This window comes from Eriocheir sinensis, chromosome 28, assembly GCF_024679095.1.
Source record: "Eriocheir sinensis breed Jianghai 21 chromosome 28, ASM2467909v1, whole genome shotgun sequence".
Classification (NCBI taxonomy): Eukaryota; Metazoa; Arthropoda; class Malacostraca; order Decapoda; family Varunidae; genus Eriocheir; species Eriocheir sinensis.
Genome location: NC_066536.1, coordinates 12,963,746 through 12,990,176, shown reverse-complemented (window position 1 = coordinate 12,990,176; position 26,431 = coordinate 12,963,746). Strand labels below are relative to the sequence as shown.

Sequence of the window (26,431 nt, the reverse complement as noted above, 5' to 3'; positions counted from 1 at the left end):
AATGATAAAAGTAGCAGCAATAGTAATAAAAATAAATAACAAAAATAATGCTGACAAGAAGAAAGGAGCTGCCATGTACAGGCCTACTGGACTCTTGCAGACTCCTACGTTCTTATGTTCTAAGAAGAAGAAGAAATAAAATAATAATAATGCTAATAGTTATAGCAATAACTCGTTAAGTTTGAATTGCTCTCACAACAGCCACTACTTTGAAGGTAAAATTGATAGGCTCACCCTGCCTCACCCAGCCTCAGCTCAGTGAGGGCAGCTTTATTTAATGCAAAAAAAGTCATTGTAAGGAAAATCTGGTGACTACAGTTGCTTTTTTCCACACTGTTATCAAGTTGATAGTAGAAAGGTGAGTAAAATCAGGCTTTCAGAGATATGATATCCATACCAATGTATTTTTACGGTAGCGTGTCTCTTACAGTGTACAGTTACAATTTTCATCCGTGTCAGCTCTCTTTTTAATAGAGAGGCAGCTAACAAAGGGTACCTGAGCCTTCACATGCACATACATAACAAAATGTTGAATGGACATCTTCAAACATTCATATTACCTCAGTGAAGTGAGTATTTGTTAATTTGCTATATTTCCTTGTGCCACTGACAAAGTTGACAGAATTAATTTTGTTCAGGAGACAAATTACATGTTATTCTTAAAGATTCTAAGGTGCTACCCGCCATTTGATCCAGAAACAATGTTGATTTTTTTTTGTGTGTGTGTGTCCAATAATTAATAAGTGGCCATTAACTGAAGGAGCAGCTCGGACAAGTACTCCTCATTGGTGTAATAAAACTCCAGGTCCTCCTCCAGCAGCGGCCACTCCTGCAGGTGGGCATGGGAGGCCATCATGGCAGCCTCCCAGAATGCCTCCATGACTTCCTCCTCCTCCTCCTCCTGGTCTCTTCCCTCAGTGCCTGCTCTCTCATCAATAATTGCCTTTAACTCTGCATGGATCTGAAAGCAAGGTGGATATATATACTTATTATGGTTGATACTGCTTCAAATATTAGACCCTGACACTTATTCACTAATACTTCAAACTCCCTATTAGTTCCCATTCATCTTTCTCTTCCTTGTTCTGCTTCTGCTATAAATCATAGAAGAGGGAATTTTTTTTGTTATGTGTAATTTTCCTTTCCTAAATTATTATCTTCCATGGCTTTCTTCCAATCAACAACAGCCTCTCATTCCAAATGCATCTGATAGTGGATGAACATTAAAGTTATCAATAGGGATGATACTACGTAGTTCTAATAGTAATCATTAATTCTTATACTTCTCCTGAACTCTCTTATGTTGTACCAAGTAGAAAAATAATAAAAAATGTATTCATTCCAAAATCTCCCCATGTCTTCCTACCAATGAGCAAAAGCCTTTCATTCTGCACAGATCTTAAGGTGGATAAGAATCAAAATAGTTGGCACTAATGCTAAGGGTAAATACTGAATATCATTTATGCCCTAAACTCCCTTACACATGTAGTAAAGCTAAAGAAGTCAATACAACATTCACTCCACAGTCCCTCTGTTTCCTTCCTATCAACACCCAGTAATTCTGAAGGCACTGGAAGGTGGACAATCATTCAAGCTAATATAGTTGATGTTAGCACTGATAGTAGACATTATTATTATTATATCATTATCATTATTTCCTTTATTTGTGCCCTTGAGCTGTCTCCTTTGTTGTAAAAAAAAGAAAAAAAAAAAATCCCATTCATGTCCCAGACTCCCTCATATTGGGCCATAATACAAGTTAAACCCGACAAGTTTTGGATCACAACAAAGATTGGTTTAGGGGCCATACTACAAGTCCAATCCAAGAAGTTTCAGGAAGTTTGCAGGGACCCGAAACTTCTCAGATTGGACTTGTAATACGGCCCCTAAACCGACCTTTGTAGGGACCCGAAACTTCACGGGTTTGACTTGTAATATGGCCCAGTATATCAAAGCAGAAAATACAACATTCATTCCAATATGGCCACCATCCATCCTATCCACCGACCTTTTCAACAAGTGGAGTAACAGATCTTAGAGGGTTGGTGTCGGCCTTTCCATAGCCAGAAGGGTCACTGCCTCGCAACAGTACCTTGGATATCAGTGTGCCCAGGAAGTTTGGTGCAATCTGAGGTACAAAAAGGATTAAAAGAGTAGTATAGTTGACTTCTTTCCCCAAGTTTTTTGTTTTCCAGATATATTGTGGACATCTTCCTACCACACTATGAAGATTGTACATTTCACTCGCAGTCTCAGGTTATCACAAGCCCTGTATGATAGGTTGAATTAAGGAACATGATTGATCTAATGACAAGTTAGCATCCATATCAAAGCCTTACAAATTTTGTCAATGAACTACACCTTTACATAAGCTCTCTTTAGGCCACTCTTTACTTTTGTCTGTTGTGGGAGCGGTGAGTAGCGGGCTTTTCTTTTTTACACTCTTTTTGGTACCCTTGACCCATCTCTGTAGTTGTAAAAAAAAAGAAGAAAAAAAAAAAAGTGAAGTTTAGGGCATACGCTATAACTGGAGGTTGCGTTGCCACTCATCTGCCACCTCAGCCCATGAACCTGTAGTGGGTTAGAGCCTGCTACCCCAGGACATCCATGTTACTAGTTTATGCTCCCTAGGTTTACCCACGAACCCTTTTACTGACAAGCCTGAAATAGGAGGAAGAGTAGCTGAGCAAGCAGGTTTGTACAGGGCAAGCACACACATACATACACACCTTGGGCAGTTTCCGGCTGATGGCCACAGCAGTCTCGTGGCCATCAGTGTTGTTGGAGAGATTGAGAGATGTCTGTATAACATGTATACCTAGGAGGAAATGGGAAAAAAATATTAAAAGATATGGAAGTAAATAAAGTAAATAAAGTTATGGAAGTAATAAATATTAATAATAAGCCTTGGATCACTATCATTCATTACTGGGCCATGGAACGCATAAAAGATTTCTGTTCAATTTCAGCATTAACTTTTACTCTTTTCCATACAAATTTTTCTTAATGATCATAAAACTCAACTGTTGTAGACTACTGCCTTGAGCGTGATTATTAACTCCTGGAGACTTGCCATCAGCTGCATCTCCACCTGGCTTTGGGTCTCTGAAACAAGAAAGCATTATCATTCCCCATTTCTTGCTTTGGCTCATTTCTTATAATTATATTCTAGTGAGGAAAGATAAACAGTGCAGTGCCATTAAACAGCAAAGTGTGTGAACAATCAAAAGAGAGGATCAAGAGGAGGAGGATATAAGAAGCAATACAGAGTGATGCAGGTCAAAAGAAGATTATCAACCTTATCATCGTCATTGTAATTGTTTTTTACTTAGGCAGGGTAGTTGCCGAATCTTGAGAAAAAGAACATGAACAATCAAAAAAGAAAGATGACCCAGTGAATTAGTTTACATTACATGGTTACACATCACAATACAACAAAGTCTACCCACCTACAACATGCGCAAGAGCTTCCAGTGTGTCTTGGGGCGAGGCAGGCTTTTGGACATGGGTGGTTATCAGGTCTCGCCACGCCTGCCTCATCACATCATATGCATCCCTCATGGTGCCAAACATGAAGGTTCGCACCTCACTAAAGAGATTCTCGACTCTCAGCCTTCCTCTGATGTGGATGTATTATCATCCAATGTAAGGAAAAGTCAGTATGAATATCCGTATTGTCACCCCTTTCATTAATCCTGATCACATTCAGTAGTATAAACATCTAGTGAAAAGACTGAGTTTCTCATATGCATAACTTGTTGAATTCCTATCAGAGTAAATCTGGAAGTGTAAGCCTATATGTTTAATGAAATAGCAGAGCGCAGCTTTGCCGTATGGCCCCAACTTTATCTTTGCCTTTATCCTTGGAACTTTTACATGGTATTACCTTTTATGAGTATGCACAGGTAGTAAAGAAACAGTCTTGTCAAGAAAGAGGGACCTGCTGGTGGGGTGGTAATGCTTACATGGGGGACTGATCCACATGAGTCATTAGAGTGTGCAGAGCGGCCTCAATGTGCATCAGCGAGGCATCCACAAAGGTGCTCATCTCTGCCAGGGATAAAGTCTTGTTGCATCAATTGTTTCTATAAAATTTGTTATGTTACTCACAGTAAACTCTTCACTTAACAAAGTTCTATTTGGCAAAAATTAGATTTACTGAACTAGATAATCCTACCAGATAATTTTTCTACAATAGCTACAACTTTTTTGCTTTTATTCTATACCTTTTGTGTTATTGATAAAATAAACGAGGTGCTGTGTATCTGACAGAGTGCCTTGTACCTATGATGCCTTTAGATATAGCAATCTTTTAGATATAACAATTTTGTTCCCTTAATTAGTTTATTATTTAGAGGGTTTGATGTAGGTACATACATTTATAAATCTTTCATTATACATACAACAGTTTAGGCATAAAAAGGAAGCTATACTTAACCTTTGAGTTACTTACCATCAAATATTTTGAAAAGGTGAGGATTGACAACAGTGTGAAACACTTCCTTGGGAGAATACCTGGAGCAGAGGTTGTCCTCCTCCAGCACATCATCCATGTTGTCCAGTGGAGGGTCATCCCCATCACCAGCGGCGCCCTGCAGAGCACTACTGCAACTAAGACGGTTCTTGGCAATACATTGAATACTAGCTCATTTTTAGTCCTTCATATGACCCATACATATATCTGTCTGTATACGACCCACCACTTAGCACAGGTGCAGGTAGCTCTTGTTGTACTCTAGGGTTGCATCCCTAAAGAGGGAGCATGAATGAATTTAGCATAATCAGTGTGAGTTAAACCTGTAAAGAATTAAATAAACCAATTGTTTGCATTAGTCTTCCAAAAACATACAATTTAAACTTGCATAAAACAGGAGGTGCATTCAATACCTCATTATCATCCTCTGCTACTACTTCCTCCACTTCTACTTCGTCCTCACTCAGGAATTCTTGGCCCTTCACAGTGAGCTGCAGGGTGGCCACCAGGACTACACAGACCCACCATAGCAGAGAGTCCTTCAACAAAAGATAATCATCATTAAACAAGACTTTAATACTGCTACCATTTACTATACTGAAATTACACACGTGCACAGGGATTAGAGTTATCCTGCCTTTGTCACTTAACAAGATTTCAATGATTCTCCCTTTAACACTAATGAAATTACACACATACACTTGGGGACTAGTCATGCTACCAGTAGTATTTACCTTCATGATGGTCACCAAAGAGCTGGGTTCATGGATATGTCAGCCAGTGAACTGCCACACTTTTGCCAGCCTTGGTGTGAGAAAGTCCAGGTGTTTGTAAGAGCTGATAACAGCAACCTTCTGATGAGCAGGCACTCTCACCTTACTGGCCCCTCTAATACAGCACAATGGCTTAGCAAACCAAAATTCCTACATATATAGTGGTTGGATGAGTGCCTTACATTGAGGGACTCCCATCCTCTGTTATCTTGAATCTTTCCATAACATATTTTGCCGAGTCTTGTTGGTTTCCTAAATCCCAAAATACTAAGATTAGATCTGAGATTGGGTCCATGGCCTGAAATAGATTTGTATATAATGAAAAGATTGTTAAGTTAGATACTTGTGTGATGTATTAAAAATATCCTCTGGAAGATTCTGGGGTAGATGAGATGAAAACAAACAAAACTGATCATTGAGACAAGTATATGTGTGTGATATGATTAACATTGTACACAAACATGGTGATTTCTCTGAAGTTCCTCTGAACAAGGGAAGTGTACAATTCATGAACCCTTGCCAAATGGTTAACACAAAGGTTGAAATAATAAACATAATTGTTTAGAGACATTTATTAATGTCTGCAAAATATCCTTTAACTCTCATGATGAAGACAAACTTAAAAACTATAAAAATATTAATCAAAAAAACTTTATATATGTACATACAAAATAAAGTGCCCTAGAGGCACAATTTAATTTCCATTTATAAAATTAATGGTCTTTTTGATCTGCATAGCTTTATCACCATCACTATAAACCTGTTCCCCCCACAACACTACAACCCTCACTACCTCAACAACAACAACGCTAAGTACAAAAAATGGAAGCTCAATGGAATGTAACACAAACTTTGTGATGCTCAACATGCAGCTCAGAAGGAGGAACAAAAGAATACTACAGGCCATCTTTTCTTACACATTAGATCCAGGGGGTCCAAAGCACATCCACTATTTGTTCATCACTATACTAAAAGCTGTACAAACCACACATGCTTGCTATATATACTTGTGTGATAGTTGATTTTTTTTTTGTACGACTCTTTACAGCACAGTTTAAGGGGTAGACTTTTACATGGATACTAATTGTTACATCAAATTCTTAAGGCACCTTTAGTAAGCCACTGTTCTCTTTTCCACACATTCAAAGATAACTGTTCTACAAAATTAACAGCAGGGATGCTCAGTGAATGATGGAGGACGGTGAGATAAGTTTGTTCATAGACATCTCATACCTGCAGCATCAGGGAGGAGAGGAGGAGAAAAGAAGAGGAGGACAGAACATGACAGAAGCAGAGACACACAGACAAGCATGAGAGAAACAGAGAGAGAGAGGGAAATAGAGACAGAATTCAAAGTTACACAATGGTCACTCTTATGATGCAGCACCGGAATGTCTGTGATCTCCTGGCTCCTCCTGCTGCAGTGTGGTGGTGGGATGCATCAGTAGTGCTGTTCCTCAGGCTGGAGACCGACAAGACTTTCACTGGCTTCCCAAACCTTCTTAGCAAGGCCTTCATCAAGCACCAGGTTGGTTGCATTGTCAGATACCTGTGTTGAAAATAAGGTCATGTACTGTATGTACTGTGAAGGAGTCAATCTCACATAAAAATTTGACCCCTCTTGACTATATGTTCAATTGAGAAATATATTTAACTTTCAAGAAGGGTAGTATTGGCAGTAGTAGTAACCCCCCTTGAAAACTAAGGCACTCATAACCCGAGGTTTTACTATCTTTGTACTTTCTTGTGTGTAGCTTTGGCAAGGTATTTCCAAAGTCATGGAACTTTTGAACAGACTGTTTTAGAGTTTGCTTCTTGGTCTTAGCACTAACAGAAGAATGTGAAGAGAAAGTATAGAGCACAGTTGTGATCCCTGTGGCTGTTACTTACCCTACAATCTTCATAGAACCCGCCAGTGGGGGCAGGATTCTCGTCAGAGGCTGCAAGTTGAATGATAGTTTGGGCACCTTGTTCTACAGTCTGGAAAATAATATACAAATGCATTAATAAATTACACAGTGTGTTCTAAAGCAAAAGTATCGCTCCACAATACTGGCCTTCGCCTCTTCAAGTCAAGTGTTTAGTGTCCATGTCTCAGCCATAGAGTAAGACAGGGAGCATAAGTAAGATCCAGATGATAAGCTGATGTTATTCTTTTGTTAATGTTTACACTCATATCTTTTTCTTCAGCTACCCACAGGTCTATTTTCCCAAGTTATAATTCCAAATTAGTCTCTTCTAACTTTTGCTTAGTTTCATGACGTAACATTTTCTAGCACTAAATTTAATTGAATTTGCAAGCTATTGGGGGAATTTTCTTTGATAACTAGATTAGGTAACTTTTTTTCAAAATAATAAAAATAAAAGGTAAAAAGCCAAAGATGAACAAAGGCAAATAAGACACTTACCTTGGCTAATATGGGAGCCAGGTAGTTGTACACATATCCTGCAATAAAACTTTCACTCTTCGCAAATATATCACTTGACACAAATCCTGGGCACATGGAATTAACAGCAACTCCTGAAATGGAGAAGATAAGTTCTTAAGTAGTAATTAAAGGAATAAAGGAATGCATTAAAATTTATCAAGCAATTGTGCAAAGCCTCATACAACTGACCAGTTTCATGGTAATGTTGGTATGCAAATCCATCATTGGAGTAGATATAATAATAATAATAATAATAATAATAATAATAATAATAATAATAATAATAATAATAAAAACAGCAATAAAAACAATATGCAGTTTATTGGGGGAAATGAAGCCAGGTCACTAAAAAACATGTGCGAGATGTTCAGTACAAACGTAAAAATTGGAATATTTGAAAGTCAGGTGTTTTAAAATGCTGGCAATAAATACAAATAAAATGATAATAGAGTATAAAAACAGTGAATATTCAGAGAGGGCAAAATATGTTTATGATATTTACAATGGTCAGGGTGAAACTACGTACGCTTGTATCTGTCTGTCCTCACAATGATATAGTTATGTTAAGTCAGTCTCTTGTACCTGTTGACCCCCCCAAGGAATAAATTTAGGACCCTACAGAAGTATTCCTGCAAAACATGACCTCCTACATTTGAACATGTATATAAAAAAATCAACCAAGTATATATGGAGGGCAAAATCAAGACACCTCTGCAACCAAAACTGATATTGGTCTTTTAGAATCTTCCTCAATCTACACTTTATTGTGGACGCATGTTGTGAAGTTTTTGGCTCTCACCCTGCATGATATTTTGAAAGAGCATCAAAATATGAACCGAGAATGATTTTCTTACCATAGTCCTTCAGCAAGTTTGCCAGGTAACGGGTAAAAAGAATGTTGCAGGCCTTGGACTGAGCGTAGGCTTGTACTGGCCAATAAGTTCCTTCTTTGGTGAAGTTCAGGTTCTGTTAAGGATGAACATATAACAATAAAATGAAAAGAGTTTAATATAATTCTTTTTGTACAGTTTTATCAGCATGGAAAAGAAAGTACATAATAGTAAGCTCTGACTGCATACTTTTTTATTATAATTTTCATGCTTAAGCCCACACTACAGTTGTGAAGAAATCTTATACTCTGAATTCATGGTGACTTGGTAGCTCCTTTCTACGTGGCAAGACTAGGAAGGGAGTGGAGGGTGACGAAAGGAAAGAGAGAAGTGGGGATTGAACTGGCAGGGGAAAAGACTGGCTTGTCATATGGAAAGGAGTCACTGAGCCAGAATTAGGTCAGAGTAAGGTGGACTGATATTTTTGGCTGCAACAGTACACTGAACAAATACTGGAGAAATCAGGAAAAAAGATTCCCCTACTGGCTGCATTGGCTTTTACCTACTGATGTGAAGTGATAAAATTCAGACATACAAAATACAAGTACAGAGCTGGCTCTACATACCTCAATGTCTAGTGTCTGGACATTTGAGTGAATCATGCAAGACACAACAACTACTCTGCTGGGTTGGCTGGCCTTCAGCAGACCTGCAACACAGACAATGAATGCCCAACACACCTGACTTAACTTGCAAATGATATCATGGGAAAAGTTTTCAGTAAAAAAAAAAAAAAAAAAAAAAAAAAAAAAATTGCTATGTGAAATCCCCCCCAAAAAGAAAAGAAATTAAAATACTGGAACAGAACCCACGGAAAAAAATACAAGTAACAAGTGCCGTTTTGAAAGCTACACTTCACCTGAGCAACTGAACTGATCTGAACCTGCAAAATGTATACTTCATTATCAGGTGACTGCGAGTTGTCATTATGCAATTTGAGAAGGCTTGTTTCTTTTCAAACTCTTTGGTCACAGGTGAAGAATTGAGTAAGCATATTAATTCAGAGTTATGTGATTTAACTGATCATATTAAAGTGTTTACTGGAAGATTTGGTCCTCATCTACATTTGACTGAGATTTTTTTTCACGTCAAGTAAAACTCCTGGAGGAACATTATATGTATTATTTTGCTGGTATTTTTTAATGTCTTGTTATTCAGCCTTTAGGTCTATCTCCTTTATGTTAAAAACAATAGTAGAGTTTGCTTACCCAAGAGAAGATTAGTGAGGAGAAAGTGGCCGAAGTGATTGGTGGCCATTGTGAGTTCGAGGTTGTCTGAAGTTAATGTTTTCTTTTGCCGTCCTCCAATGCCAGCATTCAAAACCAACACATCTAACCTGTGCAGAGTTAATAATGAGTTACACAAGGATGCACAAGATTATAAGGACACACAAAAAAGCTAATATAAGAGAAGGTTAGCACGGCAACAAACCTGCGCTCTTGAGCAAGAAATTTGGCAGCAAACTCCCTGACAGAAGCCAGTGAGGAAGTGTCCACTTTCATCACCACCACTGACTTGCTCCCTGTGGCCTCTTCTATGTCACCTGGCAAAGAAAACAAAGGTATATAGGGAGCAGTGTATCTCCAATGAAAGGAGGCATGATCGCCAATCTATACACACCATTACCATTACTGGTGTTTCTCTCAGGGATGAAACTACTCTGGCAAACTGAAATGAGGGGTCATAACAAACATTCTGTTTTGGCATTCTTGTCTTTCTGTTTTAATGAGATCAGTGCATTATGAGAGAAGTAATTTTTCACACTTTTTAGCACTTAGTCCATCTATAAGGCACTGATAGATGGAATAGAATGTCTGGTATGTAGTGTGTTGCAATAAAACAGCCCTATATTTCCTATCTCAAAACCACGACTATGTAAGAACTGGATGATAAGATGCTGATTCTACTGTTTGAGAGTCCAATGAGCCTGCACCTCACCTCTGGCCCCAGAGCAGGACAATGCAGGGCAAGAGACAAGAAGGTTGTGTGTGTGCTGGCAGCTGATTATTCATACCATATAAGATTTGCTACCTATCAGTGCCTTACATATCTCTTTTGCCAAAAATACTATTAACAATAAACACTGACTTGCAACTTGTGAAGCCTTCTGGAGGTTCCTGCAGGCCAAGATGACCCTGGCTCCTCTCTGGGCAAGGTCCTTCGCTGCCTCCCTTCCAATGCCTGTTACAAGGACACTTCATCAAATTTTGAAATATGAATGAGACATGGATAAGTTACAGTGTAATGGAAAGAGAACCCTCTTTGATGCTTTGTATCACAGCATATATCTTGAAGAAGCTGCAGAAGCTCTTCATTAGTTTTACAAATATTTCATGGCTGCATCCTTTGGGTGTTACCTGATGATGCTCCAGTGATGAGGACTGTCTTGCCCTTCAAGGAAGCAGTGGTTGTGGCGCGCCCGCTGCGTCGCCTGTACACCAGCCCCAGCGAGATGGCAATGGTTGACATGCCCATGATGACAAACACAAACACACCTATCGTAGTTCCCCACGTATCATCAATTCTAAACATCCTGTAACTGAGGAGTAAAAAGAGTGAAGTGATAAAACATGCCATTTATGGTTCTGGTAAAAACTTAGAGAGCTACCGTACAAAATGACAAGTTATTACAACATAACTACAACCAAAACTAACACAACTTCGAAATGGATTGGGAGGCCTCATCCCCCATTGGGAGAGGGATAGAAAGAAGTGCCTTACATAACAGATTGGGAATGCCCTATGATAACTGATTGGGAGAGGTATAGAAAGCAGTGAATTAATATAACACATTGGAAATGCCTTAAGATAACAGCTTGGGAGAGGCATAGAAAGCAGTGAAGAAATATAACAACCTCTGGCCATTACTAACAGTGGTGTGGTGACCGTGGGTGTGTACTACAGTGCGTCACCTTGTGTAGCCCTCTGACGCTTTGTATCGCTTCTTGGGCCTTTATACCTTGATCTCCCTTCCTTTGTGTCTCTTCGTATCCAGTTTTCCCGCGAAGAATGTGTCCCTCCGGCTCACTGTTAGGCTGCCCGTGTGCTCCTTAGGCCGTCACTTCCGCTCCGCTGCCTCCTTGACGGCCGGTGTTTTTCCTTTTCTAACGGGATCACTTTTCTGTCCCCTTTTTTTTTATTTTATTTAATTTTTTGCTACAAAGGATTGATTGATTGTTTATTGTTGCAGGTAAACAACAAAGGAGAAGGGAGGAAGATATGCCATCCCAACCCCCAGGCAGTACATAATGTGAGCAACTCGGAGCAAAACATAATGTGAGCAACTCAGAGCAAAACATAATGTGAGCAACTCAGAGCAAAACATGATGTGAGCAACTCAGAGCAAAACATAATGTGAGCAACTCAGAGCAAAACATAATGTGAGCAACTCAGAGCAAAACATAATGTGAGCAACTCAGAGCAAAACATAATGTGAGCAACTCAGAGCAAAACATAATGTGAGCAACTCAGAGCAAAACATAATGTGAGCAACTCAGAGCAAAACATAATGTGAGCAACTCAGACCAAAACATAATGTGAGCAACTCAGAGTAAAACATGATGTGAGCAACTCAGACCAAAACATAATGTGAGCAACTCAGAGTAAAACATAATGTGAACAACTCAGAGCAAAACATAATGTGAGCAACTCAGAGTAAAACATAATGTGAGCAACTCAGAGCAAAACATAATGTGAGCAACTCAGAGTAAAACATGATGTGAGCAACTCAGAGTAAAACATAATGTGAGCAACTCAGACCAAAACATAATGTGAGCAACTCAGACCAAAACATAATGTGAGCAACTCAGACCAAAACATAATGTGAGCAACTCAGACCAAAACATAATGTGAGCAACTCAGACCAAAACATAATGTGAGCAACTCAGAGCAAAACATGATGTGAGCAACTCAGACCAAAACATAATGTGAGCAACTCAGAGCAAAACATGATGTGAGCAACTCAGACCAAAACATAATGTGAGCAACTCAGCGCAAAACATGATGTGAGCAACTCAGAGCAAAACATGATGTGAGCAACTCAGACCAAAACATAATGTGAGCAACTCAGACCAAAACATAATGTGAGCAACTCAGAGCAAAACATGATGTGAGCAACTCAGCGCAAAACATAATGTGAGCAACTCAGAGCAAAACATGATGTGAGCAACTCAGACCAAAACATAATGTGAGCAACTCAGCGCAAAACATGATGTGAGCAACTCAGAGTAAAACATGATGTGAGCAACTCAGAGTAAAACATGATGTGAGCAACTCAGACCAAAACATAATGTGAGCAACTCAGAGTAAAACATGATGTGAGCAACTCAGAGCAAAACATGATGTGAGCAACTCAGAGCAAAACATAATGTGAGCAACTCAGAGCAAAACATAATGTGAGCAACTCAGAGTAAAACATAATGTGAGCAACTCAGACCAAAACATAATGTGAGCAACTCAGAGTAAAACATAATGTGAGCAACTCAGAGCAAAACATAATGTGAGCAACTCAGAGCAAAACATAATGTGAGCAACTCAGAGTAAAACATAATGTGAGCAACTCAGAGCAAAACATAATGTGAGCAACTCAGAGCAAAACATGATGTGAGCAACTCAGAGCAAAACATAATGTGAGCAACTCAGAGCAAAACATAATGTGAGCAACTCAGAGTAAAACATGATGTGAGCAACTCAGAGCAAAACATAATGTGAGCAACTCAGAGTAAAACATAATGTGAGCAACTCAGAGTAAAACATGATGTGAGCAACTCAGAGCAAAACATAATGTGAGCAACTCAGAGCAAAACATAATGTGAGCAACTCAGAGCAAAACATAATGTGAACAACTCAGAGCAAAACATAATGTGAACAACTCAGAGCAAAACATAATGTGAGCAACTCAGAGCAAAACATAATGTGAGCAACTCAGAGCAAAACATAATGTGAACAACTCAGAGCAAAACATAATGTGAGCAACTCAGAGCAAAACATAATGTGAGCAACTCAGAGCAAAACATAATGTGAGTAACTCAGACCAAAACATAATGTGAGCAACTCAGAGTAAAACATAATGTGAGCAACTCAGAGCAAAACATAATGTGAGCAACTCAGAGCAAAACATAATGTGAGCAACTCAGAGCAAAACATAATGTGAGCAACTCAGAGTAAAACATAATGTGAGTAACTCAGACCAAAACATAATGTGAGTAACTCAGACCAAAACATAATGTGAGCAACTCAGAGCAAAACATAATGTGAGCAACTCAGAGCAAAACATAATGTGAGCAACTCAGAGCAAAACATAATGTGAGCAACTCAGAGCAAAACATAATGTGAGCAACTCAGAGCAAAACATAATGTGAGTAACTCAGAGCAAAATAGTATAATAATAAAAGCTACATGCCTTTTATATAAAGAAATGAGTATAGAAGAAGAGTTACCAGTTCTGTGTTTAAGTGTTCTCACTCCTCAAAATATTTAAAAAAGGTTAATTACTATACTTAATTTTGTTGTTGTATTGTACTGTTTATTGTGTGTGTATGGTATGGGAAGGAAGGTGCTCTCAATTCACGTTGTGCTATCGTCAAATTCCCGTGTATTCAATTAAATCCTTTACTTAAACTTATACAAAATGCTTTAAAAGAGCGATGCATTTAGTTAATTCCTCTGTGTTACATTACAGACAAAAACATCCAGTGCTGGTCATGAAATTAGATTTTTTTTCCTCTGTGAAGCAGCAATCATGCCCACAGACCTATGAACAGCTACCTTTCAGGAGGGTGAATGAGTTACCCTACTTCATTTTCTCCTGGCCCTCCTTATTACTACTTCGGATACTTTACAAACCTCATACTTTCCTCAGTACTGTTGCTATGTATATAAGTTATCTTCAAGGGTCTGTCTTTCTTTCATATCAACCAACTCAATCTTTAAAAAAATCTGGTAATTCTTCCATCACCTTTGTACAGCCTTGATCATATTTGTACCCTTTCTGTCTGATAATCTTATTTATAATTTAACCCTAATAAAAAGAAAAAAAATGTTGAATGTCTCTCAATAAGATTTTTTTTATAATTTTTCTTTTAATTCCTCCTTGGGTTTACATTACAATAGTATAAACTGTGTTCTTTCCTGGCACACACAACAACATTCATAGATCTGGAGGATGTTTATAAGAGGAGCCTTGTAGGATGGTGTGAAAATCTGTGGGATAGGCGAATGTTTATTAAAGGAATGACAGCTTTTTACAATGAGTCTAGTACTACATCTGACATGGTATAATGAGCAAGAGAATGCATCTGACAGAACAGATCCCTATATATTCTTGCATTTTGTTTGACCATTCTGAGATCTCTGCTGAATAATCCTCCACTCTGTCTTCATTACTCAGAGATGTTTCTATGTTCCCTCCACTAACAGAACTCAATTTTTAGTAATGTCATATCTACTTTTTTCTATTGTGGCCAACCTTTCTCAGACAATGCCCACTATAACAGAATGGAAAGATGCTTCCCAACAGCACAGAAATATAACACAAAGTTACAGTAACTAGTAAAGTCATAGGGATGTCTTTGGTAATTAGCAATTATTTTTGTCTTCTCCCTCACCAACTTGCAAAACTATAGTGCCTTTACAATCTACATTTTTCAGTTTTTGGTCTGCTTTCTTCATATCTTTTCATTGTTGCTTTCAGAAGGTGCATTCTTTTCTCAAATTACCTGACTAGCATCAAGGTTTCTAGCTCCCTACACTGTTCTCATCTGTTTCTCTTCCTCTCTCCCTTAATTTATCACACAGTTTCTTGAGACATTTTTCAAGCCTTGCCACAAAGGTCTCTATATCTCCCTTGGCCATACCCAAGGCAGCAGCAGCAGTCAAATACCCTTGTGGATAGTTGGGATGGTGGGCGCCCCAGCCTGTGGATAACAAATAAGAGATGGCATCACCATCACCAAAATCATTAGTGTCTGCAAGACAATGGCCACTCTTTTCTGCCTCAAGTTCATGAACTCCATGCTGCTTTGTCGAAATTTACAATTTCATCTCCTGGTTCTCTACTAACCCTCTCCCTATCCATGAGCCCATCAACCAAACAACCATCTATACCACCCTTCCCTCAACCCACCATTCCATCCTACAATGCCTGGGTTGCCACTCTGTTACTTTGACTGTTAATCTCTTATCAATTATATGCACAGTATGAACTCTCCAAGTCCATTTAATTACAGGAATTGTTAGTTTACTATGCATGTTAGGGCTAAGGTTTTTCAATATGAATTTGCAAAAAGTATCAATCTAAAGTGTTACTGTGCTGGTTTTTCACCAAAATTCACCTCTACACATGAATCTAGTGTAATTAAATATCTCAAAGACTCCACTATGACATACTTCAATACACTGAGCTTTATCTTATACTACTATATTTTTACAACAAAGGATGAATGCAGTAATTCAACCCAATATGGCTTTTGTAAAAAAAAAAAAAAAAAAAAACATCATAACTATGACTGACCTTTAAGTGTGATGCCAGCCACTGTCTTCACCTGATGGGGGGTGACCACTCTGACCCCCGACACTCCCCGCAGGAAGAGTTGTGACCCTAGCTCAGTCCCAGCACCCTTGGGGATGGTAAGTCCTGCAGGAAACATTAGGATTACCTACCATACTCAAGATGGGATGATTTTTCTTTTTCTTTTGTGTGTGTCTGTGTGTTATTTACATGAGAAAGTTCATGGGCAAACCATAAAACCAAAGCATTCAATACACTGATCAAATAAGGAAACAAGAGGAAAAAGCCAAAAGTCATTTACCAAATTTGGTTCAAGAGGTGTCTTGCAAGGTTAAAGGTGTAGGGAAAGAAATAATGGGGTCTCACTCAGAAATTATTACTGAAAGGGATGAAAGTAGGAAGATACTGATAAAGACTCTTGCATTAGGTAGTTGAACAACAAAAGGATGAGCTGAAGATGAAAGTCTTGTGCAGTGAGGCTACAGGGGGAGTGAAGGCATTAAGTTAGCAAGTTCATAAGAGCAGATTGCATGAAAATAGATGTAAAAGATTGCAAGGGAAGCAAAATCGCTGGAAACTTTAAGAAGTTGAAGATATAAACTAGAATGATAATGCTGCTAATGATAATGATGATGACATTTACACTACATTCATATAATGCCTGGATATTTAGGCATGTTATATAGTAGCTAAACCATCTTGGTACTAGAATAACATAGATGATTTAGCTACTTATGTAATGTGCCTAAATTTCCTGGAATTACATTTATATATATTTTTTTTCAGCATGTATAATCTTAGTACATCAGTTATCAAGTAAAAGCAGTAATAACAAATGTACATTATTTCTCCTCTCACCCATAGATATCGGGTTATTTTTGGTTTGGAGTAATTGTAGGTTGAAAGTGGCAGCCACCTCCCCCAGTCTGGTGCGCAGGTACTCCATTTGGTCCGTGCGCTGGCTCATGAGGGAGGTGTAGCCTTGCACCCCCATGGACAGCAGTGTGATGAACAGGTCCATCACTGGAGTCACCGATGCTCGCCCTAAAACAGGAAGAGGCACTACTAAGATAAACTGTTGGGAATGAAAACCGTTTCCATTTTTCCGAGTTGTGAAATTTCCAGTCAAAGAAGATATATCATCTTTTTCACATTGAAGTACATTATAACCAAGGTCTACAACTCTGTACTGAATCACAGGACAAATATAGATATTCAGGATGACATGCATTTGGGGTGTGGAGCGGCAAAGGCCCAAGGCAGTTACTGTCTCAGATATGATGAACCACAAATGTAATGTAAATCTGAGTCCAACCTTCCTGAGGTACTCACCAGGATACTTTTTTCCAATGTTCTCCATGAACTGAGCATCAAACCCTGCCACAACGGCTCCTCCTACTGGAACCATGAAGTTCTTGTCTGTGCTCTGGATGAATGCATCCACTCGTCCAACTCTGTGGTAACATGCAATATTATTGAAAAAGCTCTTTGTCCTGCAGTTGACTAGTAATGGCTGCTGATGATGATGATATGGAAAATAAGGTGACAAAGTGAGGAGAATGATAATGATAATTTATTATTGAGTTGCTATACAGAGAATACCAGATTAATCTTAAATATATAGCATTAAAAATTAAAATTAATTAAAGCTCATATCACTATAAGAAGCCCGTAGTACTCGTAAGAAAAGTGCATCTTGTACTAACTTTGCAGCTTGCTGTATGTGGTGGAGACACTTGGTTGACTGAAGACCATATGCATTATTGATGATGTGAGGAATGTTGTGTTCCTTGCAGATCTTTGCCACCTAGAGAAGGGAAACAAAAAAAAAAGTTTAAAGGCTTTTTGATTAATGTATCCAGACATATATGTACTACTGAATATAGTTCTATAAAAAAAAGTGACAGATAGTGGATTTAATAAAGCTATGAAAATTAAAGGGTTAGCAAAATGGAAGAAAAGAAAACAAGGTAAAAGAGGAATTTCAAAGCCAAACATTTTCCTATAAACAGAAAACTTAGAAGTTGGGATAAAGAAGGCTGAAGATACTGGTTGACATGTACAGGAAAGACCAAAGATGTGAATGATTTAGTTTTCTCAGTGAAGCTGGACCTCGCTCAGCCATGGCGGCAACAAAAGGGGAGCTTGGGAGAGCCTTTCCAAAGATCCTCCCAGTCCCCCTTGTGGCCCCCATTAATTGTGAAACAAATTACTATTCCTTTCTTATGACACAACCTCAGCTTCCCTTTGCACCAAAATGATCTTGAACTTGCCATTGTTACTAAGTGTCAGTTACAGTATTGAAAATATTTGACAAAAATGTGACAAACAATATTGTTGCACTGTGCTATTACAACACACAGAATGTTACCTCCTCCAGGCGGTCTATGCCTCGGGGTGCAAAGCAGCTGGTGGTGGTGAGGATGGCGGCAACGTTCTCTGGGCCAAGGGTGGACACCTTCTCCCTGAGGGCTGCCACATCTGTCCTCAACTCGTCCCCTTCAAGGACATTCTCCACCACAACCACCTGGTACCCTGGCAAACATGGGCTACTGTCATCACCAAAAAGATTTGCTAGATGCTATATGTATACAGTTGGCTCACCTTATCAGCAATTTTTGGCATCCATGGCTTTGACCAAGTGTGGTCAGAAAATAAATAAGTCCAGAATATTTTAATAATCAAATTAATCAAATTAATCTGAATTAAAATGACCACATTTTATTATAATGAGAACTAACCTGCAGTAACAATAGCTTTCAGGCAAGACTTCTGATCAATCCGTGGCCAGAGGACATATTTGGCCTGGGGTCGAATGTCCCGCAGAGACAGGAGAGTCATCATGACAGTCATTCCCGTGGCCATTGGCATCACCAGGCAGGCCTGGGTCCCTCGGATTCCTAAGTCAAAGTGGGTTGAAGGCTTGGACAAAGAAGGGAAATATGCACATCATGGGGATGAGGGTTGGACACAGATCATAATGGAAACAAATAATAATAAAGGGAGTAAAATCAGAATGCCAAGACTTTTTAAGTAAACCATAAATTTCTTTCTTGCATTTCCATTCTCATATTTATTAAGTAGTTCAGGACATAGAGGTACTTCAGGTAATGACTATGACAATGTAATGTGTACAGTGCAGTACACAGGGTACTCACCAATTCTTCTTATGAGGTCCAGCACCATAGCATTGGTCAGCTTGTTGAGGAGGCTTGACCCAGCAGCTTTGGGTTGCACCTCAGAGATGTCCCCAGACCGCCCTATGCCATGGCCAAACCTGTAATGGCGCTGAGCCACTAGACCTGAGAAATGTAGAAAACCATGCAATCCCAGATTAAGCAAAGGTTTTCTTTCTGTAATAACAATGATCCTGCCCCTACAGAGAAGACAATTTGAATGGGGAATTTAGTTCACTCCAGGCTGTGGTTTACACAAACAACTGCATGCTACTGTGTTACCAAACATAGCTTCTAAGCTTGTGGTAGGCTCCTTTCCTGCCAATGTGTTTGAACTTTAGTGCTAAAATTAGTTTTTCTTTAATCTCAATAGGGATGCTTCCAGTGTGCTATTTTTTTGACAAGACATGTGAATGAAAACTGAACTCTTATTTACCATTCTGTTATTAAATGTCTTAAACAAAATTCCGTATTCTTTAATAACATCTGAATGAATATTAATGATTATAAACAGCATAACTAAAATGAGATTTGCAGAGCTGGGCATGGCAAACAAACACAACACAAGTTTAATCTTGTTCTGGATACCATTAGAGGATCTTGTAAAGTTTAGGATGATATTTTTCTGTAATCATCACCATCATCATCATTTTGTTTAACGTCCATTTTCACTCTTCCTGAGCGGTTGGAGGCTTTATGGCTCTCCTCCATTCAAGGGGTTGAAAATTATTTCTAATTACTGATATAATACAGTTATATCTATCTAATCTATTTGGTTATCAATATGTGATTTTATGAAGTTTACCACAAAAGTAAATACAGATATGACTGTGGTAGATAAATAAATAGAAAACACACAACCCTAAATTGAATAAAACCCACTAATGGTATCCAGGATAAACTTATACTGATGCTGTGGTTTGTGTTTGGATTGTCCAGCTCTGGAGATTTGGTCTAACGTCTAAGAAAAGTAAGATATTGATATGAACTGCACATCACTGCCTCCCACCTGAAAAGATCCGAGCCTCTCTCTCTCCAACCCCACAGTTGGCTGGAAAGTTGTTGCTGTCCATCTTGGCCAAGTCAACCAGAAACCCCTCAATGGTCTGGTCATCCCAGCCTTCATCTGGACACTTCCGCTGTGGGGAGAAGCTCATGAAAAGGGGTTGATGGTATCACCTGAAAGGCAAGGGTCAAGAACATTAATACAGTAGGAATAGTAGACAAAAGAATGGCCATTATGACTTGACGAGCATGATTTCATGTAATCATCATTTTTCTAACTTTTCAACATTCACAAAAATATCCTCACACAAGTTTACATGCTGAATAATCTAAAAATGTTGCATTAATCTATCCATAATGCTTAACTATAGATGTTCTACAATATCTCACCTGCTGACTTCTTACTCTCCCCGTCTGGTAAGTCTCCATGCCAACTTCTTATTACACTCTGAAGGACACAGACTGTTACCTCTACTAAAATATCCCATTTATCCAGACTTGGGACTGGCTCCTAGTTAGGCTGGCTTGCACCCCCCAAGAGGCAGAGTTCCTTCATTCTATTCATTTCTATTGGAAATTTAAATCTAAACCTATCTTGTTTTCTCTCTTCCTTGGGTGAAACAATTTCTTCAGTCAAATTATTCCATACAGTCACAGTTCTCAGTGCAAACTCATTTCTAAAAAGAGGTGTAAACATAGAGCCTTTCACCCCCTAGTTCACACTTACCTTGATCTTGATAAATAATGCACACAGCACCTGTACAGGTGCATAACACGCATATAATTATGAGTTTACCTTTTCCAACAGCTGGTGTATCTTGACTCGACGGTTGGCGTCAGCCTCCCGTGCTTGCTTGATGTAGGTTGATGGCAGCAACCGTTCTGCCAGCCTGAGGGATTCTGCATCCATAGCTGGTGTCTAGAGGGCAAGCAACATAATACAATCCTTAAAATAAATCTATTTTATGTATGTTATGAAAAGTCACATAATTTAGGCTTCACAGCAATAATACAAATAATGATAAATAAAGGTATTAATAAATAAATAAATAGATCACTAGAATAAATAAATTAATAACTGAGCAAGATGACGGGTCAATGAGAAAATTCTGAATAGAGGATATAAATGGTGGTACTGAAAGCAACCATATACAGAACCATTGGGTACAATGTATCTTTCTCGGGCACTGAAACAATTAATTAACCTTTGCACCATGCGACTGTGCTGTTCTGGCCCTTGAATTGCTTACCTAACTCTATGCTCTTTACTGTTTATCTTACCTTAAGCAATTAACCTTATGCTTATCCTGTTTACCTAATACTAGAGCAATTAACTGATTACCTTATGCTATTTACTGTTTACCTTATGGTTCTCCTGTTTATCTGATACCATAGCCAATAACTGCTTATCTTGGGCTGTTTACTCTTTACCTTACCTTATAGTTCTCCTGGTTACCTTATCATAGCCACTAATTGTTTATCTTAGGCTGCTTACCTTATCTTATGGTTCTCCTGTTTACCTCATACCACAGCCTCTAACTATTTATCTTAGGCTGTTTACTTTACATCATAGCCAGTGACTCTTTACCTACATATGGTGTTTACTGTTTACTTTACCTTATGCTTCTTCTGTTTACCTAGCTTACACTATGGCATGGCAGACGAGGTTGATTAATAAAGGCGGATCGTCATCTGACACTGTCCCTGTTTTTTCAGGTGTCCCTCAAGGTACCATTCTAGGCCCCCTTCTTTTCCTCCTGTACATTAACGATCTTCCACTTGCAACGCCTAACTCTTCCACTAGACTATTTGCTGACGATAGTTTGCTATTTAGAGCAGTAAAGACTACTGACGACTGCAGATTGCTACAAAAAAACTTGGACGCCCTCGAGTGATGGGAGCGCACCTGGCAGATGCATTTCCAACCAGACAAATGTAAACTGTTAAGATTCAGCAGAGCTCACAACCCCATCCATCACACTTACACTCTCCAAGATTCAGACCAGGAATCAGTGCACACACACAAGTATCTTGGTGTTCACCTCTCATCTAATTTGAAATTCAACACCCACATACCAGACCATATCAGTGCCACAGCCAACAGAACACTGGGGTTCCTGAGGAGGAATCTACATAACTGCACACCTGACATTAAACACATAGCGTATGACACACTTGTGAGACCAACAGTGGAATACTGCTCCTCGGTGTGGGATCCTTACACACACAGAAACATTGATAGGTTAGAGCAAATCAACACCAAGGCGGCTAGGTTCATTACAAACAATCCCACCGCTGCCACCAATATAACAGCCAGGGGTTGAACCCGGGGCTGTTATAACTGGAATCACAACACAGATCAAACAACAGATAAACATGGAACCTCTTCACATACGCAGACAAGCACACAGACTTACACTTATGTACAAGATCACTAACACTCACACTGACATTGACCCACATCCATACTTACACAACGCAAACAGTCAACGTACTCGTAACACACACATCCATAAATACCAAACATATCACACTAACACTGATGCATACAAGCACTCATACTTTCCACACACCATACGTGACTGTAACAGCCTCCCTCATCAGATTTTAGACTGCGGTACAATAGACTCATTCAAAAAACAAATACATACACACTTGTCACCACAACACACCAACACTAACAATTACACTTGATTCACTTCCCTCCCCTGCACACTCGGCTCCCCCATCCCCCCAGCAGCCAACACAAATATGCGCATTATGCATTTGATGGCTACCCTGCGCATTATTTATCCAGATCCAGATCCAGGATAAAGAGAGATATATAAAATGTAGCCAATGAACCGCTTACCTTATGCTAGGGTGCTGCCTGGGCTTCCAAGGGCGGGGCAGGAGGTTAATTAAAAGCTAGCTCTTCTTCTTCTATAGTGTTGGTTCTTCTTCTTCTCCTCCTTCAGTTCGGTGTGTCAGGGCGCCGGTTGGGACAGTTAATTAAAGGGCTCAGCTGTCACCGGCCCGTCACCGCAGCGGCCGTCCACGTGTAAACATTGAAGGCTACTATTCCGCTTTTTCTTCGGCACGACTTTTTTTACATTTTTACCTAATACTAGGCCTATTTGTTTTACTACTACTACTACTACTGCTACTACTACTACTACTACTACTACTACTACTACTACTACTACTACTTTTAGATAAACAATAATAATAATAATAACAGCAACAACAACAACGATAATAATAATAATAATAATAATAATAATAATAATAATAATAATAATAATAATAATAATAATAATAATAATAATAATAATAATAATAATAATAATAATAATAATAATAATAATAATAATAATAATAATAATAATAATAATAATAATAATAATAATAATAATAATAATAATAATAATAATAATAATAATAATAATAATAATAATAATAATAATAATAATAATAATAATAATAATAATAATAATAATAATAATAATAATAATAATAATAATAATAATAATAATAATAATAATAATAATAATAATAATAATAATAATAATAATAATAATAATAATAATAATAATAATAATAATAATAATAATAATAATAATAATAATAATAATAATAATAATAATAATCTCCTTTGTTGTTTACTTGCAACAATAAATTATCGATAATAATAATAATAATAATAATAATAATAATAATAATAATAATAATAATAATAATAATAATAATAATAATAATAATAATAATAATAATAATAATAACAATAAGAAGAAGAAGAAGAAGAAGAAGAAGAAGAACAATAATAGGAGAAGAAGAAAAAGGAGAAAAAGATGAAGAAAGAATAGATCTTCAGACAGATAACACAAATCATAGAAAAAAATCGAAAATAGTATGAGAAATTATTTAAAATAAAAGAAACACATAAATAACCCTTCAAAAATAGACAGATAACACAAATCAAAGAGAAAAATAATCGAAAAATAGAATTGAATTGAATTGAAATATTTATTGTTGCAAAAGATGCCATCCCAACCCCTAGGCAGGACGGATTATACAACTATTAGTACGTGTGTAGGTATATAGCACCATGAGAACAAAATCGAAATTAGGAGAAAACTCTTGCATGTAAACGAACAATTAAAAACAAGAGTGAGAAATAAAAAAAGATAGACATGGACTAACCTCAAATAAATAGCCAAATAGGACATTAAATGAGAGAAAATAAATGATTGATTGGTTGATAGTGTTATGCCGGACGTGTTACTTGGGTTCCGTGTCGCCGTCAGGAGACTCCGTGGGAGGGAGATATGTAAACACTTTGCACAGTTTCTGTAGTTTAATGTTCTTCCTTAGTAGTACACTTCACTCTGACTCTTCACTTACCACTAGCTTACTATCACTGGGACTGACTCTCTCTCGCCCTCTTCTCCTATATATATCCAGAACAGTACAGTCTAGAATATTACAGTATATTTCAGATCATACAAGAACATGTAGCAAAAATATATGCGAGTTGGCAACACTTCCCGCCTGGCGCCTGGCCGCGCCCCGTGGGGCGCGGACGGCTCGCCTTGCTCCCCGCCCCTTTGCTCGTTTCTCCGGGAGCCTTCTAGAGGCCTATGGTCGCCGGGGGAAGCTTCCAGCACAACACTATCCCCCCCTCTTAATTGTGATCGTCCCGATCACACACTTAACTATGTACAAACATAAGAGAATTAATCAAAAACATAATAATCGTCGTATCGCTGTGGACGCCTGCGTTGTCTCTGTCTTCTGTTCGTTGCCTCCTGCGCGTCTGTCTCCTGGTGCGCCTCGTCGTCGTCCGCTTCTTGGGGTGTCCCTGGAACATCTGCCGAAGCCGGGAGGTTATCTCCCTCGGCTGAAAGGGCCAGGAGGCCTACGTCGTCGTCGACCTCCTCTCGGTCCTGGACGTCCCTTGCGTTTTCGTCGGCTGCTGGGTGTCTGTAGTTGTTCCAGGTGTAGTTTCCCGGACCGTGGTACCTCCATAGGCGGTTGACGTGGACAACTTTCGGCTTGGTCTTTTCCGTTCTCCGGATTCGGTAAGTCACGTCGGAGAGGCGTTCTAGCACAGTGTAAGGGCCTTCCCAGGGGCTCTGTAACTTCGGAGACTGTCCTTTCTTCCTCTGCGGGTTGTAAAGCCAGACTCGGTCTCCTTCCTTGAAGTCAACGTGGCTTGCCCTCATATTGTAACCGCGCTTCATGGCCTCCCCGGAGAACTTCAAGGCACCTCGGACTTGATGGTGCACCTCTTCCAGCCGTTCCTCTAGTTGACGGGCAAAACTGGAGGCGTCCCTTGGAAGGCTTTCCCCAGGAGGCCTTCCTGTCAGTAGGTCCACCGGCAATCGCAGCTCACGTCCAAACATCAGCTTTGCCGGTGAATACCCCGTAGTCTCGTGGGCGGCAGACCTGTAGGCCATGAGAAGCGCAGGCAGCTTCTGATCCCATGAAGACTGATCATTGTTGCACTGCTTGGCCAACTCCTGGCCCAACGTCCAATTAAACCTCTCCACCATTCCATCTGACTGTGGGTGCAGAGGGGTGGTCCGGGTCTTCTTGATACTGTTACGAATGTGCTGTATGTGAATGATTGTATGTGTAATGTGAGGAAATTGTAGCATGATGCAATGTTAGCTCAGCATGGTGCAACTCTACTTGTTGGGACAAGAGAGACAGAGGGGAGCCCGGGGCCTCCGGCCGCCGGGCAGGAAGTGCTGAGTCGGCAGAGTGGAGAGTGGCGAGCGAGAGGCGCTGAGTAGTTGAGGGTGGCGTGTCTGGGCTTAGAGAGGCTTCAGCGGTGTGCTCCGCTGGTGAGCTGTGTGCATCCGGTGTGCGTGTCTGCCGTGCCCCTGTACTGTGCCTGATTAACTGACTGTTCTGTGCCCTTGAAAGTTGCTGTACTGTGTGAGGAACCTGTCATTAAACTAGAACTTAGTGTTCAACGTGTATCCTTTGTGCCCTACCTCGTTCCCTCCTCCCCTCGGTGTTCGGTGTGGGCCGCTGTGAGTGACTGGTGCCCGTGTGGTTGTTCTGGTGAGGATCACGCCGCCTGCCTGCCCGTGTATGGCGTGTGGTAGGGGGGGTGGCGTAACACTTGGTGTCAAAGGAGTGGGATAAGTGAACAGTGAAGCGCGCCGAGTCGTCATGGCGTCCCCCAAT

The 26,431-nt window shown here is 39.3% G+C and overlaps 3 protein-coding genes across 6 annotated transcripts; all 3 read right to left on the bottom strand.

Moving 5' to 3' along the window:
* Nucleotides 1–374: 374 nt before the first annotated feature.
* Nucleotides 375–5,505, bottom strand: LOC127004558 (uncharacterized). 3 transcript variants are annotated; one of them, XM_050872400.1, is made up of 9 exons: nucleotides 5,209–5,505; nucleotides 4,888–5,013; nucleotides 4,454–4,592; nucleotides 3,966–4,050; nucleotides 3,450–3,619; nucleotides 3,025–3,105; nucleotides 2,730–2,818; nucleotides 2,009–2,128; nucleotides 375–961 (listed from the first exon to the last, which is right to left on the bottom strand). In XM_050872400.1, the coding sequence occupies exons 1-9, from the start codon at nucleotides 5,212–5,214 to the stop codon at nucleotides 737–739; spliced, it is 1,041 nt and encodes a 346-aa protein (XP_050728357.1). In that variant the 5' UTR covers nucleotides 5,215–5,505; the 3' UTR covers nucleotides 375–736. The 3 variants fall into 3 exon arrangements, with proteins under 3 accessions (XP_050728357.1, XP_050728358.1, XP_050728360.1); XM_050872401.1 differs by lacking the exon at nucleotides 5,209–5,505 and having other exon boundaries at nucleotides 4,454–4,611; XM_050872403.1 differs by lacking the exon at nucleotides 5,209–5,505 and having other exon boundaries at nucleotides 4,454–4,602.
* Nucleotides 5,506–5,964: 459 nt separating this feature from the next.
* Nucleotides 5,965–11,661, bottom strand: LOC127004559 (retinol dehydrogenase 11-like). The gene is made up of 10 exons (XM_050872404.1): nucleotides 11,439–11,661; nucleotides 10,924–11,105; nucleotides 10,655–10,747; nucleotides 9,998–10,109; nucleotides 9,775–9,902; nucleotides 9,133–9,215; nucleotides 8,531–8,642; nucleotides 7,656–7,768; nucleotides 7,138–7,227; nucleotides 5,965–6,796 (listed from the first exon to the last, which is right to left on the bottom strand). Exons 2-10 carry the CDS (start codon nucleotides 11,096–11,098, stop codon nucleotides 6,689–6,691), a joined length of 1,014 nt encoding a protein of 337 aa, XP_050728361.1. The 5' UTR covers nucleotides 11,099–11,105; nucleotides 11,439–11,661; the 3' UTR covers nucleotides 5,965–6,688.
* Nucleotides 11,662–14,773: 3,112 nt separating this feature from the next.
* LOC127004557 (O-phosphoseryl-tRNA(Sec) selenium transferase-like) lies at nucleotides 14,774–23,318 on the bottom strand. Of its 2 annotated transcripts, XM_050872398.1 has the most exons (11): nucleotides 23,106–23,318; nucleotides 21,051–21,173; nucleotides 20,259–20,388; nucleotides 19,232–19,375; nucleotides 18,815–18,973; nucleotides 18,445–18,608; nucleotides 17,780–17,880; nucleotides 17,406–17,527; nucleotides 16,932–17,117; nucleotides 16,077–16,199; nucleotides 14,774–15,480 (listed from the first exon to the last, which is right to left on the bottom strand). In XM_050872398.1, exons 2-11 carry the CDS (start codon nucleotides 21,162–21,164, stop codon nucleotides 15,302–15,304), a joined length of 1,422 nt encoding a protein of 473 aa, XP_050728355.1. In that variant the 5' UTR covers nucleotides 21,165–21,173; nucleotides 23,106–23,318; the 3' UTR covers nucleotides 14,774–15,301. The 2 variants fall into 2 exon arrangements, with proteins under 2 accessions (XP_050728355.1, XP_050728356.1); XM_050872399.1 differs by lacking the exon at nucleotides 23,106–23,318 and having other exon boundaries at nucleotides 20,259–20,428.
* Between the last annotated feature and the right edge of the window lie 3,113 nt (nucleotides 23,319–26,431).

What these genes read in the sequence shown, in the direction of transcription:
- LOC127004558 (XM_050872400.1), bottom strand. An exon ending in CATGTGGATCAGTCCCCCAT is followed by an intron (nt 3,620 to 3,965) that starts GTAAGCATTACC and finishes CATCCACATCAG; the next exon opens with AGGAAGGCTGAGAGTCGAGA. An exon ending in CAAGGCAGTAGTCTACAACA is followed by an intron (nt 2,819 to 3,024) that starts GTTGAGTTTTAT and finishes ATTTCCTCCTAG; the next exon opens with GTATACATGTTATACAGACA.
- LOC127004559 (XM_050872404.1), bottom strand. Translation starts at nt 11,098, where the DNA reads ATGTTTAGAATTGATGATACGTGGGGAACTACGATAGGTGTGTTTGTG. An exon ending in CCTCACTAATCTTCTCTTGG is followed by an intron (nt 9,216 to 9,774) that starts GTAAGCAAACTC and finishes TCTGTGTTGCAG; the next exon opens with GTCTGCTGAAGGCCAGCCAA. An exon ending in TCCAGACACTAGACATTGAG is followed by an intron (nt 8,643 to 9,132) that starts GTATGTAGAGCC and finishes CATCCTTAACAG; the next exon opens with AACCTGAACTTCACCAAAGA.
- LOC127004557 (XM_050872398.1), bottom strand. Translation starts at nt 21,164, where the DNA reads ATGGATGCAGAATCCCTCAGGCTGGCAGAACGGTTGCTGCCATCAACC. An exon ending in GAAAGCTATTGTTACTGCAG is followed by an intron (nt 18,609 to 18,814) that starts GTTAGTTCTCAT and finishes CATGTTTGCCAG; the next exon opens with GGTACCAGGTGGTTGTGGTG. An exon ending in CATTGGAAAAAAGTATCCTG is followed by an intron (nt 17,118 to 17,405) that starts GTGAGTACCTCA and finishes TTCCTGTTTTAG; the next exon opens with GGCGAGCATCGGTGACTCCA.